Below are 18,338 nucleotides of genomic sequence, written 5' to 3' on the forward strand. Positions count from 1 at the left end.
CTCTATCAAACATAGATCCGCCCCGGTTACCAAGCATGTTACCGTGGCGTTCTTGTGCTGTCGGATTTTTGGCAACTCCACTGTGAAGGCCACTGGACCTACACATTTAAACGCTAAATCCGAGTATTTAAAGAGGCACGTAAATCTGAATTCATGCAAAAACCTGAAAGTCATGAATGCCAAGTTAATTCGTTTGACAAACAGGAACGCTGTCTTTTTTTTAAAATTACTATTATCCATCTCTACCCAGCATAACCCTTCGCCACTCTGAAAAGTAAGTGCCACCCAAACAGATGACTAGCAGTGTTTTGGTTGAGAATATCCAAAGTTTAAAAACGAATAAACTAAATCACCAAAACTTCCCAGACATTATGATTCTTTTTCTATGTGATGACTCAAGGTTGGGAACCGGTGATAGTTATAAAGGTAATGTCGAAATTATGTGGTAGGGGAGAGCAGGCGTGATTGTAACACTTTTTGTTTCAGTAGTTACAACTCAGTAGGATGTAATTTTGAAACAAAATACCGTTATTGGTCCACTCCAAGTAGTAATGTTTCTAACCTCTTCATATTCAATTTCACAGATTAATTATTCAGGATTGTTGATTTTTTTTAACTGTATGTTTTTTTTTCATATTTTTCTGTTCCAGGTGCTGGGATTTTTTTTTTTTTTATTCCATGCAAGTGCAACAGTTGGCCACTCATTGTGGTTTTATGCTTGTGCTCTGATCCTTTCTGTAATTTTCCCCCTCCTCATCCAGACTTTCTTAATTCTTTTAGTTCTCTAGTCTTTCTGACGGTTTCAACAATTTTCTTTGGACACTGACTGATTTTTTTGTACTCATTTTGTAGCCCAGTCCATGTGCTTGACCAAGGCTGAGGACTTGTTGTAGACATAACCCAAATGCTTTTGAGGAATATTTTTTTTTTGTTCAACCACTCACTAACACTGACTGTATGAATCATTCAAGTATAAGAAATGTACCTCACTCGAGGCATGAATCAGCGTTGTGTCTAAACATAATTTAAATTGGTATTTTTAGTCTCTTTGTTACTAGCATCATTTTCTTTAGTTGTATGTATGACAAATGTCAAAGATAACACATGTTTAACGCAGTGTTTGATGTTTCCCAAAGAACTGTTTGCTGAAAACTTGGAAAATCGTTAATACTGTGCAGTGTGCCCCTAAAAAAATCTGGGCAATCTGGGGCAGTGGAGGACAATAAAAAATGTGACAGGCATAAAACGATTTACAGCTAATCAACAGAAAGAAAGACCCGACACAGGACCTAAGAGATGTATCTTGTCCTTCAGTTGATCAATCTACTGTTTGCTGAATCTTCATCAGAAATGTTCTCAGTGGCTGTCATGAAGGGAAACAGGGGGAAAAAAGGTTGGAGTATGCCAAATTACACAAGAACTGGGCTGAAAATCAATGGAAACAGATCTTATGTTGAGATGAAACGACTTATTATTATTATTATTATTATGAATGTAGAAAGGTTCTGTTAGATTTTGATCCACTAAATCGTCTGATTGGGAACAGCTTCATTTTTCAGCATTCTGATGATCCCAAACAGACTGCTAGTGCACACAAAAAAAATATTTAAATAAAAAAGAAAGGCACAAGAAAACGTTATCAGTCCTGGATTGATCTCATCAATATCGACAGAATATTATCCAGTAACTACTGGATAATAGATTAGATGAGTGCCAACCATAAGAAATACCGGAGTGTACTACATATCCCAGGGAGCCACGGGTCTAACTGGGTCTAACTGCACAAACTGACCCCAGAGCCGCTGAATGAATTCCATTCAGCGGCTCTGGGGTCAGTTTGTGCCGTATCCAGGAAGTCGTCTGTGGTTGCCAAGGAAACTTTTGCTTGCGAGCCTTCAGTTGTAGGTTTGAATGTAAATGTATAGACTATCTAGTGACACAGACGGGAAAATTCTGCAAAAGGTGATATATATTCTTATTATAGATATAATATTATATTTCCGTATACACCAGCATGTAGCTAGGGTACATGCTGCTTTATTTAGCGCTACTTAGAATATCTGGCTGTAGAGAAGGTACTGCTCACTGCTTCCCTTTTGTTTCACAAGCCGTTTTGGTGTTTTCAATATAACTTTATGATTGTTTATTTTATACAGCGTGAAACATGAGTTACTGTCATGGGTCTGTGCCCCACGGGGTCAGGTCTGGTACAGCACGGGTCCTGGTGACTGAGCTGAGTGGTTCAGGCTCCATCAACCCAACTCCTGCAAGTAAACCCTATGAGGACTCTGAAACACCAGTGGAATTTTATCTCTCCCCGGAGAAGTTGGTAGGTACCTTTAAATACAGTTAGTATTTATCACCGTTATAAACCTCTTATCATGTTGTTTATACGAATATAATATACTATATATATAATATACTAGTGAAAGCATTTAGTTAGTTTAGCATAATTCTAAATTGACAATAGTAAATGTTAGCATCTGGATAACATCTACCATATACATCTTGCCTGTATTATAATGCCTATTTTTCCTGAAATAATTCCGTTAGTGTTGTCTCTTATACTAATTAAAATCCTCTTTGATTTTTGCTTAAAAAGATTATGTTTGAAACTGAAATTGGGCAAAAAAAAATCTTCAAAGATTTTACATCAAATCAAAGTCATGTTTGTTAATCGTAGCTACAGAATGATACAGACCACATACAGTAAAGAGACAGTGCCCTTCTGCCCAGGTCAGCTTCTTATTCTCCTCCTACAGAAATTGCTGTGTGGCACACAAGACCTCTCTAATGTGACCTCACTGGAGATCTGTGTAGACACTCAAGAAAACACACTTGGTAACTTTGGTAAGACATATGACATGTCACTGATTAAATACAGTACTGTGCACTGTGCAAGTCTTGAGGCACCCTTCATTCGGTTATATTTTGCAAGAAATATGGGAAATAGGTGCAGTGATTCATTGAAGTATGTGCAAATATACACAAATATACACCATAATCAGCATTTGTAATAATCTAACAAGATTTGGTCTACCAAAGTCAGTATTTAGCATGACCGCTTTTATTCTTCAACACAGTCTCAACTCTCTTACGCAAGCTTTCTTGTCATTTCTTTAAGTAGTCTTCAGGGTTCTAGAAGGACATTTCAAAGCTCTTCTTGGGAGTTTGGCTGCCTTTTGTTCTGTTCTCAGTCAACACGATCCCACACTGCTTAGGTAATGTTGAAGTCCGTGTTCTGGAGAGGCCATGGAATGTTTTTCTATCCAGGTATGCTTTTACAGCAGTGGCAGCGTGTTTGGGATCATTAGCATGCTTAAACATGAAGTTGTTGCAAATACAACACTTTTTAGATTGTGATCAAAATTGGCCCATATTGGTCTTTCACTGGCTTAAATGCAGCTCCAAACCATGACACTGGGTTTTACAGATGTCTGTAGACATTCACTGTTCTACCTCTCTCTTGACCTTCTCCATACATATTGATGATGACTTGAACCAAAAATGTCCAATTTGTATTTATCACTCCACAAGATCTGTTGCCACTAATTTTTTAGTCCATTTTTTTTGTGTAATTTTGCTGGATTTTTTTTTCTAATTTCTTAAATACATGACTTGTTGATACTGTTCCTCTGCTGTAGTTATTTTGCGGCTGTCAAACTGTGTTATCTTTTGTAGACTCGACTAAACAAATGAATTGTTACTGTGACAGGCAGCTTGTAAAAAAAGTCCCTAAATATAGAAATTAAAATTGGTTCTTTTCTAAATTGTCTGTTGTGTAAGTTGTGTGCAGACACAAAACTAGTTCACCTCTTGAGTTAGGTACCTTTTATAGTTGTTGAATGATTCATAGGTCAGTGTTAAGTAGTTTAATAACTAAGAAAATGATCAAGTACAAAGACTGTACTGAAAATAAGTAAAAAAGCAGCCAGTGTCCCAAGAAAAACTTCAGAAAGCTTAGAGACCTGTTGTTCAAGAATAATTAAATACAACAAAGTCTGGTTCCTTGAAGACAAGATACAAACAAATGAGGAATGGCTCAAGACTTTTGCACAGTACTGCAGCTGAATATGTAAAACAGTAAAACAATAGGTGTCTGTTTGTATGTGTACTTATTAGAACTAACTGTTAGTCAGGATCAGTGGTGTTATTGTTTTCTTTGTGTAGCCAAGGCTACAAAAATACAGTAACTTTTATCTCATTTAAGTTCAGTTAAACTAACGAGCAATGAGAAACTGTTAACACAATTTACAGTAATGATTCATAACAGATACTTGTAATAATCACAACATAGAACGAGCAGACAGTCATAAATTTCCAGACCTGATTACCTCACAGGTGTGCCAGCCATCATTAGATAATGGTAGGGGGATATATTTACTATGACCGAGCTTTGCCCTCAGAAAAAATCCTAGATTGTGTAAGGCATGACAAACACTGTCTGTACATGTATGAGTCATGTTTTACCTGCCACTTCAGGGACGCTTTCTTTTCCTTAAATGATGCTGAACATCTGATTAGCAAATAAATCAGGTGATAAGAACGAAACCATGTTAAAATGACACCAGTGTTACATGAAAATGAGAAAAATAGTTTTGTTTAACGAATTTTCTTGCAGGTGTCTACTTGCCTGGATTAGTGCAGCTAAAAATGAACAACAGCAGGATCCTGTCAGTAAGGTAAGTAAGACAAAAATACCATCTTTTTCTTTACTTCAAAGTTTGTATTCCTGAGAAACAAATTTACAAATTATTATAAATTATAGATTTCCAAGATGATACTGACACATGCTTCTCGTCATTTTTATCTTATTTTATACATGTTTCCAAAATAGGAAAACCCACATATTTCCTTGAAGAGAAATAAATATGTTAACCCAGAACAGAAAAAAAACATAGTTTAGTGAATGCTGTCGTGGTTTACTCTGTCATTACAGGAAGTCAAAAGTTATGAGCTTACCCAAAGAAGTATAGTATGGCTATAGTGACAAGGTTTTGAAATAGGGACTTCCAATATTTATGTGTGGAAGATGCTTGTTGCAACTTGTAAACCAGACACCATGGAGGTGAGACCTGTGTACAGGTTTAGAGATACACAGAGAACAGGTTAAACCACCTTTCTCACAATAGGATACAGAGGGGTTCAGGTACTATCAGATTTCAAAATCATGCATTTGATCCTCAGAAAGAGACAGGGAATATCTAAAGTTTTTCCTAGCTTGTCCAGTGATCATAGCTACAGCTGTTTCATCAAACGTATATTGAAGTAAAGCTACAAATAGTTGTCACAGTAAGTGAGATGGAGAGAATATTTTTTATCATTACTGTGCAAAAGTCTTGACCCATCTCTCATTACTTTATATTTTGCTTCTCACGAGACAGATTTTCTTGAATGTGGTCTATTTAAATAAATTATAAACAATAGGTTATAAAGTCTTGAAAAGGTTTAATTTAGACATCGGCAGTTTTTCACTCATTTTCAATCCATCGCTTACACCTAACCATTTTCAGAGGAATTTTTGTTTGTTTGTTAAACAAGTTAACATAGAAATATGAAATATGTATTATTCGAGCATAAAAAAATGCACCCAACTGAAGTGATGAACGTGAATGTTGTGCACATAACAGAAAGTTTAGCGAAGGAAGAATTTTTGTATCTGTAGGCACTCTGTTAGTAGCAGTCTGTCACAAAAAACATAATCCGTTCCCAGTTCTGTAGTTGTATCTATGAACAGATAATAAAAGATACCAAAAGATAACACAAGCAATAAAGTAATATATTTGAACCACCAATGTGATTCCCAAAGAGCTGTTAGCTGAAAACATGGCATATCTAAACATGGTGGGCAGGGTGTCTTTAATTAAAATAAGGAAATTGGACAATGACACAAGTGTTACATGAAAATGAGAAAAATTGTTTCGTTTATCTAACTATCTAATAATCAATATTTATGGAGGAGGACAGGAGAGATGTACAAGAGTTAGTGTCTATAGCGATACGATCACAGAAAAGTACCATCTACCTTGCAATGCCATCTGAAAATTGCTGGATTGACAACAGCTTCATGTTTCAACACGCCAGCGATCCCCAACACACTGCCAATGCAATAACTGCAACACTGTCAGTCATGGATTGGCCTCCCCAGGTATAACAGACTGTATTTATGTTCATTTCAATAAATCCCTGCACCTAATTTTAATTTTTCCTAGCAGAATATAATAAAATGAAGAGTACTCTGAGACTTTTGCACAGAACTGTACACAGAGATAGATAGTGAACTGTCTGCTCCACCCCGAGAGCACCAGAGCAGAGCAGAGTCAGCCGGACATGCACCGGCTCTGATAGCATTTCCTGCTTTGGGTTGTGGGAATTGTAGTGGAGTTGGTGTTGTAGTGTAAGGTACACTGACTGAAACTATTGTGGAAAGGTTCAGGCAGGGAGGAAAGCGGGAGACAGTGAACAGGACATAATTTTCACGAAGAGAAAGGAGCTGCAAGCTTCAGTAGCCAAGAAAGTATCCTTTTTTTAGCCATGATTATGTAACTCTCTTTCCTGCCTCTAAATCAAGTTTGTGTTATTTTGCCTCCCTAGAGACTTGGGAACCACCATCTCCCAACTGCAGGTGCTATGGATGTCTCGGTGCTGCCTACGAGACCTAGATGGGATTACTACTTTCTGTGCTGTTACGGTAGACTTTATAGGTTACAGGTGGCTTTGTAGGAACTATTCAGGAGCTTGGTAGCTTCTTTCTTTTCTCTTTTTGCAAATGTTAAAAAATGTGTGTACGGAACAAAAAATAAATTGTGTCAAGGATTTTTGGATACATTTCAAACAGGCCTTCATACCTCAAACATTAATTTCCATTTGTCATAGTACCTGAGCGACCCATTTTTTCCCAAATCATTTCCTCGTTTTTGCGGCAAATACTGAACGTGCCTAGGTAGTAACATATGATTCAAGTAATTGAACTTTCGCTGTTTAAAACGTCCAACTGTCTGTGGCATGGGACGATACCACAGTGTGACTTGGGTCCAACATGTTTTTTTTCTTTAGTGCATTTTCCTTCTGCTGGTTCAGTTCATTAATCACACATTTTCTACCACTTAACACTTATTTCCTGTCCTTCTTCTCAGGAGCTGTACTTGTCCTATAACAACGTGTCAGACCTGAGTCAGGTTGGCATGCTGGAGAACCTGCAGCTGTTAGATCTGGAAGGGAATGACGTGGATGATTTAGTCCAGGTTCAGTATCTCAGTTTATGTAGCAAACTGGAGAGACTTACCCTGGAGGGAAACCCTGTCTGTTTACGCCCAAACCCTACATCAACTCAGGTATGAGTATTATGCGATGTGTTTGTCCTTTGTTGTTCAGACTTTAAGCGGATGCTCCTGTTGCGATTAACATACCCAGTACATCTTGAAGCAACCGCCACAGAGTGGTGCAATGCTCAGAGTGGCAGTCTGGCAAAAGATAAAACGAAACCAAGAATGGTTGCAGCTGAATAGAGCTTGAGCAAGGAGCTGGGCAGAGTTCCTGAAAAGGAAGTGTTGTATTCATTTGATGTTGTAAATGCCAACTTGCAAATGCAACTTGTGGTTCTAATCGTTCAACAGTCTCGCCTGTGCTGGCTGTCAGCCCTGAAGACAGATAATCTCTAACATGTAATCAGTTTGTGCTGAGACATGAGAGCATGTGTGCGATCGCAACTCTCTGTATGTGGGTCCTTAACTCAACAGAAACACTCTGCTAGAGCAGGAGACATCAAAATACTCCAAAATAATTAGACATAACATACTGTTGAAATAGTATATATGTAAACATCAATGCTTTATTTTTATGTTAAGGTGCATTTTTTGGTTTCTGTGACAAAGCCTTAAACAGCTTATCATGGGCCAAGTCAGTGGAACTGATTGTAGCTGGGTACACGGCTGAAGCTGCAGTGAGCTGAGTTTTTTGGGCCACTGTGAATGTGTTTATTTACACCCACCAGCAGAGCATTAATTAAGAAACTAGGGCAATGAGGAGAGATGCTGAGCTGAATATGCATTAGGCCCGTGCTTTGTAACGACTGAGGGGGTTCTTGGGTTTACTCCCTTGCCAAGTGATCACTCTTCTTGCGCTCTGTCTTTCTCTCACTTCCTCTTATTTAAAACTCATTCTCCTCCTCTTTTCTCTCATTTTCTTGCTTTTGTTTACAGGCCTCTCACACTCTCCTTTTCATTTTCTGCATCTGTGTGGTTTGGTGAAACCAAAGAGAGGCCAGCGATTCACTGGCCTCTCTCTCGCTCTCTGCTCTCTTCCAAATGATAAAAGTCTAGAATTTATAGCAAATAAATTATTTATTTATTTGCAAGACTTTACAGACGCTAGCTGTTACGAGCTGGGATCAGCTTATGCTGTCTGGCACCCCCTATTTAAAAATACCACGTATTATTAAAAATGTCACTGTTGCAAAAAAATGTGATCTTGAATCTTGTCGTACACCTTAGCTCTGTCATTTTCTCTTGTTTCGTTCCTCCTGCCCAGATGGCAGACTACAGTTACCGGGCAGCGGTGAGGGATCTGGTCCCTCAGCTGCGTTACCTTGATGATGTAAAGGTGGAGGAGGACAGGCTTAGCTGCTGTACCACCATGGGAGAAGACTGGGACATTCTCAGAAACTCCATTAGAGATTCTAACTCCTCTTATCCTGCTGGTGATGGTTTGTGTGTGTGTGTGTACTGTTTTAAATCCATCAACATGGTCCAGATATTCAGATGACGATTTAACAAACACCTCACTTTTGTCTTTGTAGAGGAGACAACCGACAGTGTACGTCCTTACAGCCGACCCAGTTCAGCCACATGCCCTTCTCCCAGCTTCTCCGGTGTCTGGGCCATGTCATCGTCAGGCACCAGACCACACTCAGGCTCAAGACTCATGTCAGCGATCAGGCCTGGAGTTCTCTCCCCTTCTGGATCCAGACCTGGTTCTGCAGACTCAGATCTGGCAGTAGTGGAAGCTGAAACCAGCAATCTGACTCACAGTTAGGCACTCCTGTGGTTGATCTCATTAGTCTTAGTGCCATTTCCATTTTATTTTGATTAGCATTACTCTGTGCAGGTGAACTGTTGGAGCAGTAAAACCAATCTTTGCTCAACAGTGCCACCAAGAGGACTTAATTGTGCCATGAAATAATGACAGTTTCAATCACTGATGCCTGTTTTACTCTGTCAATTTTTGAAGGAGCGGGTAACATCATCTTCTGTGGGAACCCAGTCCAGGCTATTCGAGCAAAGCGACAAAAGTTAAGGGTAAGTAGCAACAAAGTCCTGCAATGCAGTGGAGAAAATAATTTGATCTCACTTAATAAATTATGAGATGAATCCATACACCACACGCTGTGATCCATATACATGAGTTATTTCTGTCTCGCTGTTCCCCATAAAACAGAGTCTTCATTGTCCACTAAGAGGAACAGCAAGCTTTATGAGCTTTGACAGGCCATTATGAATGCCTGGCACCAGCAGCTCGTCTCTTTAATGTCATGTCAGTATAAAAAGAATCAGCTAATTATTATCAGGCAGACAAACAACCTGAGAGGACAAGCATAGTGAGGGGTGATGGAAATGTGAGAAGGGTTGTGTCAGAAGAAGTTGACAGACGGGGCTATCACTGTCACCACCCTCTGATCTGCTATAACTGGCATAAATACACCCCACCACTGTCACTCTGCATCTTATTTATACCTTTCTGTCTCATTCAATCTGCCCTTGCTGTGTTTGTTGTTCCTCACTGTTTTTGCTATCCATAATTAATATGCTCTTAGGCCTCTATTACTTTAAGTTTCCTACCATCATCTATTACCACTCATGCTTGTTGTGCCTCTCTACTGTCTGATAGACAGCACCCACCAGGTCTACTTTCACCCCCCGAGACATTCCCATTCACGTACCAGAACACACATATGACCTCGAGGAGCCTGATCTGACAGAACGTGCTGATGTCTTTGCAGAGCTCAGAGCTTGGAGGGAACAGCATAGCAGGTATTACATGCTGAATTACTTTTTTAAAAACTCATACATGTAAAAAATAATAAAAGCTACATTTTAATCTATATCTTGCCATTGCTGACCATGCAATAGATTAATTGCATATTAAAACAGTTGTCCATTGAATACCATCAGAGGGCTGTGGAGGATTTCACAAATACAAAGCCTCTTCACAGCCAGTTAAAATCGCAGAAGCTGTCGACGTGGCTATGTCTGAAGACTTGTATGCACATAAAACTAAATATCATCATTCTTTGTTTCAGACGTCTTGAGGCCATAGCGAAAGACAGACTGCCACAAATCTTGTCCATTCAGCACTCTGATGATGAAGAAGCCCGTTGTGATGAGGAAGAAGATGGCTGTGGTGCTATGAGGAGTGACAGCAGTAATGAAGAACATGAAGAGGAGAAAAAGTGTGACAACCAAGATGCAGCCTCACTAGATTTCTCTTTCCAGTCTCTTTCCCCAGGTGAGAACTTTGTGAAGTTATTTATAACTTCACAAATTATAAATAAGGCTGTACAGAATAAAAGCAGTAATTGTAATGTCTGATCTTTTTGTAATGTAAGGAGAAAAATAACTGAATTATTTCAATTATTCTTATTGTTTGTTTATTTTTAGATCTGCTTCCCAGAAAAAACTTACCCTCAGATATGGCTCGACTGTCGCTGGTCCCCAAAACCGCAGTGTCCCCTTCTCCTCCTCTCAAAGGCAGTGCAACTGCTGTTGATTTGAAACCGCAAGGGATCCGTGCACGGAGGCTTCACCTTAGCCGGGCCAGACCACAATATTTACCTGAATTCAGCAGCGCCTTTGAAATATGTAGGACTTCAGGAGATACAGACCTGCAAATGAGTGTGCCTCCAATGACTCTGCCTGCACCCATACCGCACCCACCTCCAACAGCTGCCCCAAGTGAAAGGCTGAAGCATTCACGGTATGTCATTATTAAAAAGTATCTTTATATTCAAATAGTCAGATTCGAAACAACACATTTTGTTGTAAAAGGTTTAGTTGAGTTTTGTAAATCAGTGACATCACCATATTGTGATCTCAACTTGGTCAGTGGAATGTGGACATTAAAAAAGATCTCTATCTTTTAGTGTGAAGATGGACTCTGGTGAGCAGCCAGGCCAGAAGTGTGAGATATCCAAAATCCTCAAGAGACCAGCAATAACTCGCCCTCACACAGCCAGGGCAGCTTTACAGAAACATCACCAGCACCACATACTCCAGTCCTGCAGAGGGAGCTCACAGCCAGATTGACTGTTGACTGTCTCCTGTCAGTATGACTGCTCTTAACTGCTCAATTAAATGGGGTCTTTCCCCTTTTTCAACTCATCACTCAGCCGTATATTGATTTGTCATAGTTTACCACCATCGTTTCTTTTTCTCTGTTTTTTTAAGAACTGAAGATACTGTTGTTGTTCACCAGTTCAACAGCATCCAGTGCTCACGAAGCTCACAGCACAAACAGTACATGTAAAAAGAATAACCCTATTCAAATTAAAAAAAATGATGTCCAATTGTCACATCCAAAATATTTGACTTCATAGAATCCAAATTGAGTCACTTGATATGACCTGATATTTTTATGTTGATATAAACAATATTACTAGACTTGACTGAAACTTTAAATTTTGCATTGATCCAAATTGATTTTTTTTTACATAGAACCATATTTTAATTATTGAACCAAGCTAATATATTGAAATTTAACCAACCTAATGTATTCACATCGAACCAAATTAACATGAACTAATATGTTTGTGTTGAAGCCAGGTAATTGATTTACATATATTCAAACTATATTTTTTACATTTCATTTTATTTCAGTTCAAAAATGCTCTGCATTTCCTATAAAAAACAAGACAGTTGGCCAACCAATTATTTCAAAATTATTTATTGTTCCAAACCATTTTAACTATAATCAATAGAGAGGATTAGTAATATACAGATTTAGTGCTACGGCAGAAATGATTAGAGAAATGTTTGTTTTATAAAACCTGCAACCTTTTGAAAACCGTTGGATATTTTCCTTTACTGAGACAAAACCTCTCACACCACAGAACTGCTTTTAAATAGACTCTTAAAATATCGAAGAGACCGTAAGTGCACATCTCAGGATGCTCTATAGAATTTTTACAAATGCAGCCCTGTGCTGTTTAGCTGGAAAGATGTAAAATATGAACTTCCACAAAGACTACCTGCAGTGATGGTAAAGTTCCTGATGTTCAATGTGTAATAGTCTCATATTGTCACTTGAGGGCACTGTGTGTAAATATTAAATCAGAAAATGAATCCATTGCTTCAACCACACTGAGCAAGCAATCCTTCAAACCTACCACCTTGACATGTGACATTCATTATTTTTTTTGTCTGTTTGACTACACTTACGGCTGGGGTTACCTCAAAGTGCATGCTACAGTATTTTCCATTTAAATGTACAACATACAAGCATATTTCATATTTTACTGATACAGCAATGCCGCAATAGAATGAAAAAAAAATCAAGTCCATGTAGAGTTTATATGTTTTAACTATGATATAATCTTTGTTTTCCAAGTGCTATGGAGAATTACCCATCGCCTGCACTGTGACGGTCAATCTCAGACTCATTTGTTCTGAGAAACAACTGGAACTAACAACACTGCATTTGTGGAAATGAGGGCCAGAGTGGCAGCCTAATTCGTTAGTGGTTCTTAAGAGCAAATTATGCCGGGACAAGTTTGTTTTGAAGCCGTCACAATAATTATAACATGGAACTTCATTTCAAGGAAACCCCGACAACCAGCACAGTGATGTCTCCAAACTTGCCCCGTGTTTTGTACGAACACCTGACATAAGCACACACACACAGCAGGACACACAGGTTAGAACGCGCGTCCCATATTTGTGTCTGTCGTGCGTCACTTATGTCCACAGAAACAGGATGTGAATAAATGACTCAAAGTACAAAAAAAGAACCACAGGATAGTATTGCTAATATTTCTGACCACAGTGCTGGTTTAAGAGATGTACATGCTCTTAAAGTAGGAATTTATGTATGTTTGAACATGTAATTGCCTACAGCCATCCAGCTGTTATGTAACACGTTAGTTCTTTTCTTATTTTCTAGCAGCACTTTCCATCAGGCAGCCACCCCATCTTTTCACATAACTGCTTTGTCTATAGGATTGTTTAATTTTCTCACACCCTGTCAGGCTTTTGTAGCCACACTCCCATCACTCTGGTCTCTCTGTATTACATCTCAGGATGCAGGTAGAGGAGAATGGAATTAAATGCAATGCCTTTTATGGTGGGAAAGTGGGATGGTGTCCACCTACTCTGTCTGAGCAGTCTTGTAATTTATTCAAAAGGATCATTCTCCTAGCTTGTCAAGACTAGAGACGTAACCTGGCCTCTTCTTCACTCACTCAGTTATTACCAAATGTTGTCAGAAACCATAAAGGTGTGTTTCTATCTAATGTTTAGGGGTGGTAAACACTGTGGAAAAAACCCAACAAGAAAATAATTAATTAATTTTGAAGTTAATTTTTTATGTAAAAGTAAAAAAAAAAAAATCCAAAACCTATTTTATTCACAACAGAACATTGATAAATATCCGATGTTTAAACTGAAACAACAAAGTTGGAACAGGCCTTGCTGACTGCTGTATAGCAGCCTTCCTTTTTTAAAACAACAATCTGCAAATGTCTGTAGACTGAGGAGACCCGTTACTAGATTTTTAGATGAGGAAAGTTTTTTTTTCCTATATAGAATTCTTGCTGCTCAATACTTTTGGATATTTCTGTTGGTTAAAGGTCTGGACTACAGGCGGGCCAGGTTCAGCACCCGGACTCTTCTACTACAAAGCCATGCTGTTGTAACAGTATGTAGCAAGACAGTTAGAAGCATTCCACAGACACCCATGCACTCCCGTAACATCAAAGATACAGGCTTTTGAACTGAGCAAATTGGGTTGTACATGTACTAAAAACAACAGATTTATTTGCCCTTAACGTCAAAAGACATGGTGCTTTTCTAAATTTAAAACCCCCCTCTATCTTTAGAGTTGCATCATATATAGTACCAATGTACAAAGAAAACTGAATCATAAACTTGTTAATTATAAAAATGTATAAGATTATTCAGAAAGTTCTAAAAGAGAATCAAGTAGACTTCAAGAAAAAATGCTCCTGTCTGCCGCTAATACACCCACACAATAGACTTTACACATACAGTATTTGTCAACAGTGAAGTGGAGCAGCACATACTGTATGTCAGCACATGCCATGAATACTTATAATAATAAGTTCCAGATGTGGTGAATAGGACCCAGGTTACATTCTTCAGAATACTATCAAAGCCGCACCTTCTTGCTGTAATTGCTGTAAAAAAATGTCCAAATAAATTAACGGAAAATTGATAGTGAAAATGAGATATTATGATAATATCATCGTGTTTTGACTTGAGACGAGTCACTTTTTCTATCAGGCGTTGGAACTGGAAATACCTACATGAGTTCAGACAGGTCTGGGAGACGCCATTTGTACAGTACCACACGATTCTGCCGCGAGGAACATTCCTTTGTAAGATATTTAGGTTTCATAACTCATTTTCCACTGACACCTTTACAACCAAATGCAGACATGCTGTCCATAATGGCAAACAAAAGGCATGAACACAATAATTATTCCTTTACATTTGCAGGTGTTTAATTTGAATTTAATTTGATCTGTATGGTAAAAATATATTCTATTCAATTCAGGTTTACAACAACAGTAACCTCAAAGTACTTTATACTGTAATTTAATTCAATTCAGTTTTATTTCTACAGTGCCAAATCACAACAACAGTCACTTCAAGGTGCTTTATATTGTAAGGTAGACCCTACAATAATACATACAGAGAAAAACCCAAAAATCAAATGACCCCCTATGAGCAAGCACTTTGGCGACAGTGGGAGAGAAAAACTTCCTTTTAACAGGAAGAAACCTCCGGCAGAACCAGGCTCAGGGAGGGGCGGGGCCATCTGTTGTGACCGGTTGGGGTGAGAGAAGGAAGACAGGATAGAAGACATACTGTGGAAAAGAGACAGAGATTAATAACAAGTATGATTCAATGCAGAGAGGTCTGTTAACATATAGTGAGTGAAAAAGATGACTGAAAAGGAAAAACTCAATGCATCATGGGAGTCCCCCAACAGCCTATGCCTATTGCAGCATAACTAAGGGAGAATTCAGGGTCACCTGATCCAGCCCTAACTATATGCTTTAGCAAAAAGGAAAGTTTTAAGCCTTATCTTAAAAGTAGAGATAGTGTCTGTCTCCCGAATCCAAACTGGAAGCTGGTTCCACAGAAGAGGGGCCTGAAAACTGAAGGCTCTGCCTCCCATTCTACTTTTAAATACTCTAGGAACAACAAGTAGGCCTGCAGTGCGAGAGCGAAGTGCTCTAATGGGGTGATATGGTACTATAAGGTCATTAAGATAAGATGGGGCCTGATTATTTAAGACCTTGTATGTGGAGAGCAGGATTTTGAATTCAATTCTGGATTTAACAGGGAGCCAATGAAGGGAAGCCAATACAGGAGAAATATGCTCTCTCTTTCTAGTCCCTGTCAGGACTTTTGCTGCAGCATTTTGGATTAGTTGAAGGCTTTTCAGGGAATTTTTAAGACATCCTGATAATAATGAATGACAGTAGTCCAGCCTGGAAGTAATAAATGCATGAACTAGTTTTTCAGCGTCACTCTGAGACAGGGTATTTCTAACTTTAGAGATGTTGTGCAAATGGAAGAACGCAGTCTTACATATTTGTTTAATATGTGCATTGAAGGACATGTCCTGGTCAAAAATGACTCCAAGGTTCCTCACAGTGTTACTGGAGGCCAAGGTAATGCCATCCAGAGTAAGAATCTGGTTAGATACCATAGTTCTAAGATAAAGTATTGGAAAAACCCCTAACAATCAAGTCCCCCCCGATGAGCAAGCACTTTGTGACAATGGGAAGGGAAACTCCCGTTTAACAGGAAGAAACCTCTGGCAGAACCAGGCTCAGGGAGGGGCAGCAATCTGACAGGACCGGTTGGGGGTGAAAGGAAAGAGAAAAGAAGAAAGAGAAGACAAAAGAAAACAAAGCATAGGAAGACGGACCAAACACACTAAGGGAGAGAGAAGATAAAATTATAATGACATGTTGCAGAGGTATATAAACACATGGAGAAGAAGTGCTCTGTGCATCACATGAAGTCCCGCAGCAATCTGAGCCAATATCAGCATATCTAAGGGATGGTTCAAGGGCACCTGATCCTGTCCTGACTAAGCTTTATGAAAAAGGAACGTTTTCGGTTTATTTTAAAAGTAAAGACACCTGTCTCCCAAATCCAAATAGGGAGCTGACTCCACAGGAGAGGGTCCTGGTAGCTAAAGGCTCTGCCTCCCAATTTAGAATCTCTAGAAACTACAAGCAAGCCTGCATTTTGATAGTGCACTGTGGGCATAATATGATAGTATGAGGGCCTGAAGCATTTGTATGTGTCGAGAAATTCTGGATTTACCGGGGAACCACTGAAGAGTGGCTAGGAGAAAGTCACGTTATGTATGAGAGAAAGTCACATTACGTAAAGCTGCTGAAACGTGATTTCTTTGTCATTGCCTTTTTGCAATATAAAACGTAAGATAATATAGATTAAAAACTGCAGCTTCACACTGCACGGAGAGAGTATATCAGGAATGATGACCTAAGGCACTGCTTTGAGTCACTGTTTTGCAATCTTAAATTGGCATACTGGAGCTATATAGCACTTACCACTCATTGTGTTTCAATGCCGTGTGTTCAGAAACTTTGAACAGAGGCAACAAGGATTACCTGATGTGCAAGAGAGAGTCTTAAACAGACCGATATTCATTAGTGTTTTTTTTGTTTTTTTTGCTCAAACTGATGTGAATGAAACACTTAGGCTAACATTCACAGACCTAGATTTTGTCTTTATTTTGAAACAATAATTATTAATAACTGTAACAGCAGTTATAATGTTAACTGTTACAATTAATAACAATTTGGCAAAAAATCTATATACTCAGTAATACTCAGTAATATTGTTGTTCTACATGTTCTTGAACCAACAAATACATTCTTTTAATTAAATGAATAACAATCTTATGTAAGATCAGTCATGGGTAACAGTCAATATTCATGCATTACATAGATACTGAAGAGATTGTGATGTAACACAATCAGTTTAGTCAGAAAAATATCTATTAATAGTGCCAACTTCCTCCTGTCAGATCAAATCAGATTTGTTTGAGGAGGAGAGAGGTGATTTTCACTTTCAAAATCATTAAAACTGCTGTTACTTACAATCCATTAAATGATCTAACAGTCTGAAGGACAAATGCTTTTCTGCTACATCCATCATGCTGTTTGTTGTGACTACCTAAAGCTATGTGCTGACACAGGTTAACTAGCTTTTTATCATAATAAACAATGAGCCAATCCTAAAAGGCTTATTAGTGTTTGCTGCTGCCATGGAGACACAGCTCCAGGTTGTTCCTCCAAAAGTGGCGGTTAATCATTTGCCATTAGTCATTTCTATAAAAATGTGTATAAGTATGCATGGACGCACAGGGCATAGCCTGGGGTGGCACTGGCCCCACTTGTTGATGCCTTATCATATCAGTGCAACCATGGGTATCAATTAAAAAGAATGACAGGAAAGTGATAGCTCCCGCTTTCCTCTGGAAAACATTTTTATCCCCTTTCACTTGCCTTATTTTGAACTGGTATTTTACACTGGTATTTTTAAATTATTTGGTACTTTACACTGGTATTTTTAAATTATACCTTATCACTGTTGTTCCCAGATTTTGTTTTTCACAAATAAACATGTGTACTGTTGCTTTGTGATACAGGCTATCAATGCTTCATTCCACAAACACAAAGAGCTGTTCAAGGACGGCGTGGTGCATATACCTGTTTTTTTAGAAAAGGTGTCGCATTGCAATTTTGCATTAATGTGAGTGGATTAAAGGAGTCAGTTTATATACAAGCATGTATATAAACAAATACAGATACATATAGGGGAAGAAGAAAAAAAAGAAAAGAGCGACGGTAACATTAAACAAAGATATTACAAGCATTACAAATTTTAATGTTTTTATCATTTATGTATGTGTTTGGCAAGGAGTAAAGTCAAGTAGATGAGGTAAAAAGCTTTTGAGTCAGTACACCATGTAAGATTTTTTTTTTTTTTGTAGAAAAGTACAAAGATTTTGTTAGAAATAAAATAAACAATGTCTTTCCATGAAAGCTGTGCGTAAGT

The 18,338-nt window shown here is 38.4% G+C and overlaps 1 protein-coding gene across 3 annotated transcripts; it reads left to right on the forward strand.

Annotated features, from left to right (window-relative positions):
* Nucleotides 1-1,832: 1,832 nt before the first annotated feature.
* On the forward strand, nt 1,833-11,375 carry lrrc56 (leucine rich repeat containing 56). 3 transcript variants are annotated; one of them, XM_040025251.1, is made up of 13 exons: nt 1,833-1,962; nt 2,157-2,329; nt 2,763-2,850; nt 4,622-4,682; nt 6,595-6,691; nt 7,137-7,334; nt 8,530-8,704; nt 8,798-9,028; nt 9,229-9,296; nt 9,886-10,028; nt 10,298-10,503; nt 10,656-10,971; nt 11,138-11,375. In XM_040025251.1, exons 2-13 carry the CDS (start codon nt 2,165-2,167, stop codon nt 11,298-11,300), a joined length of 1,911 nt encoding a protein of 636 aa, XP_039881185.1. In that variant the 5' UTR covers nt 1,833-1,962; nt 2,157-2,164; the 3' UTR covers nt 11,301-11,375. The 3 variants fall into 3 exon arrangements, with proteins under 3 accessions (XP_039881185.1, XP_039881186.1, XP_039881187.1); XM_040025252.1 differs by having other exon boundaries at nt 8,530-8,698; XM_040025253.1 differs by having other exon boundaries at nt 6,595-6,625.
* The last annotated feature ends 6,963 nt before the right edge of the window (nt 11,376-18,338 follow it).

This window comes from Simochromis diagramma, unplaced genomic scaffold (genome assembly GCF_900408965.1).
Source record: "Simochromis diagramma unplaced genomic scaffold, fSimDia1.1 OVJJ01000293.1, whole genome shotgun sequence".
In the NCBI taxonomy this organism is placed as follows: domain Eukaryota; kingdom Metazoa; phylum Chordata; class Actinopteri; order Cichliformes; family Cichlidae; genus Simochromis; species Simochromis diagramma.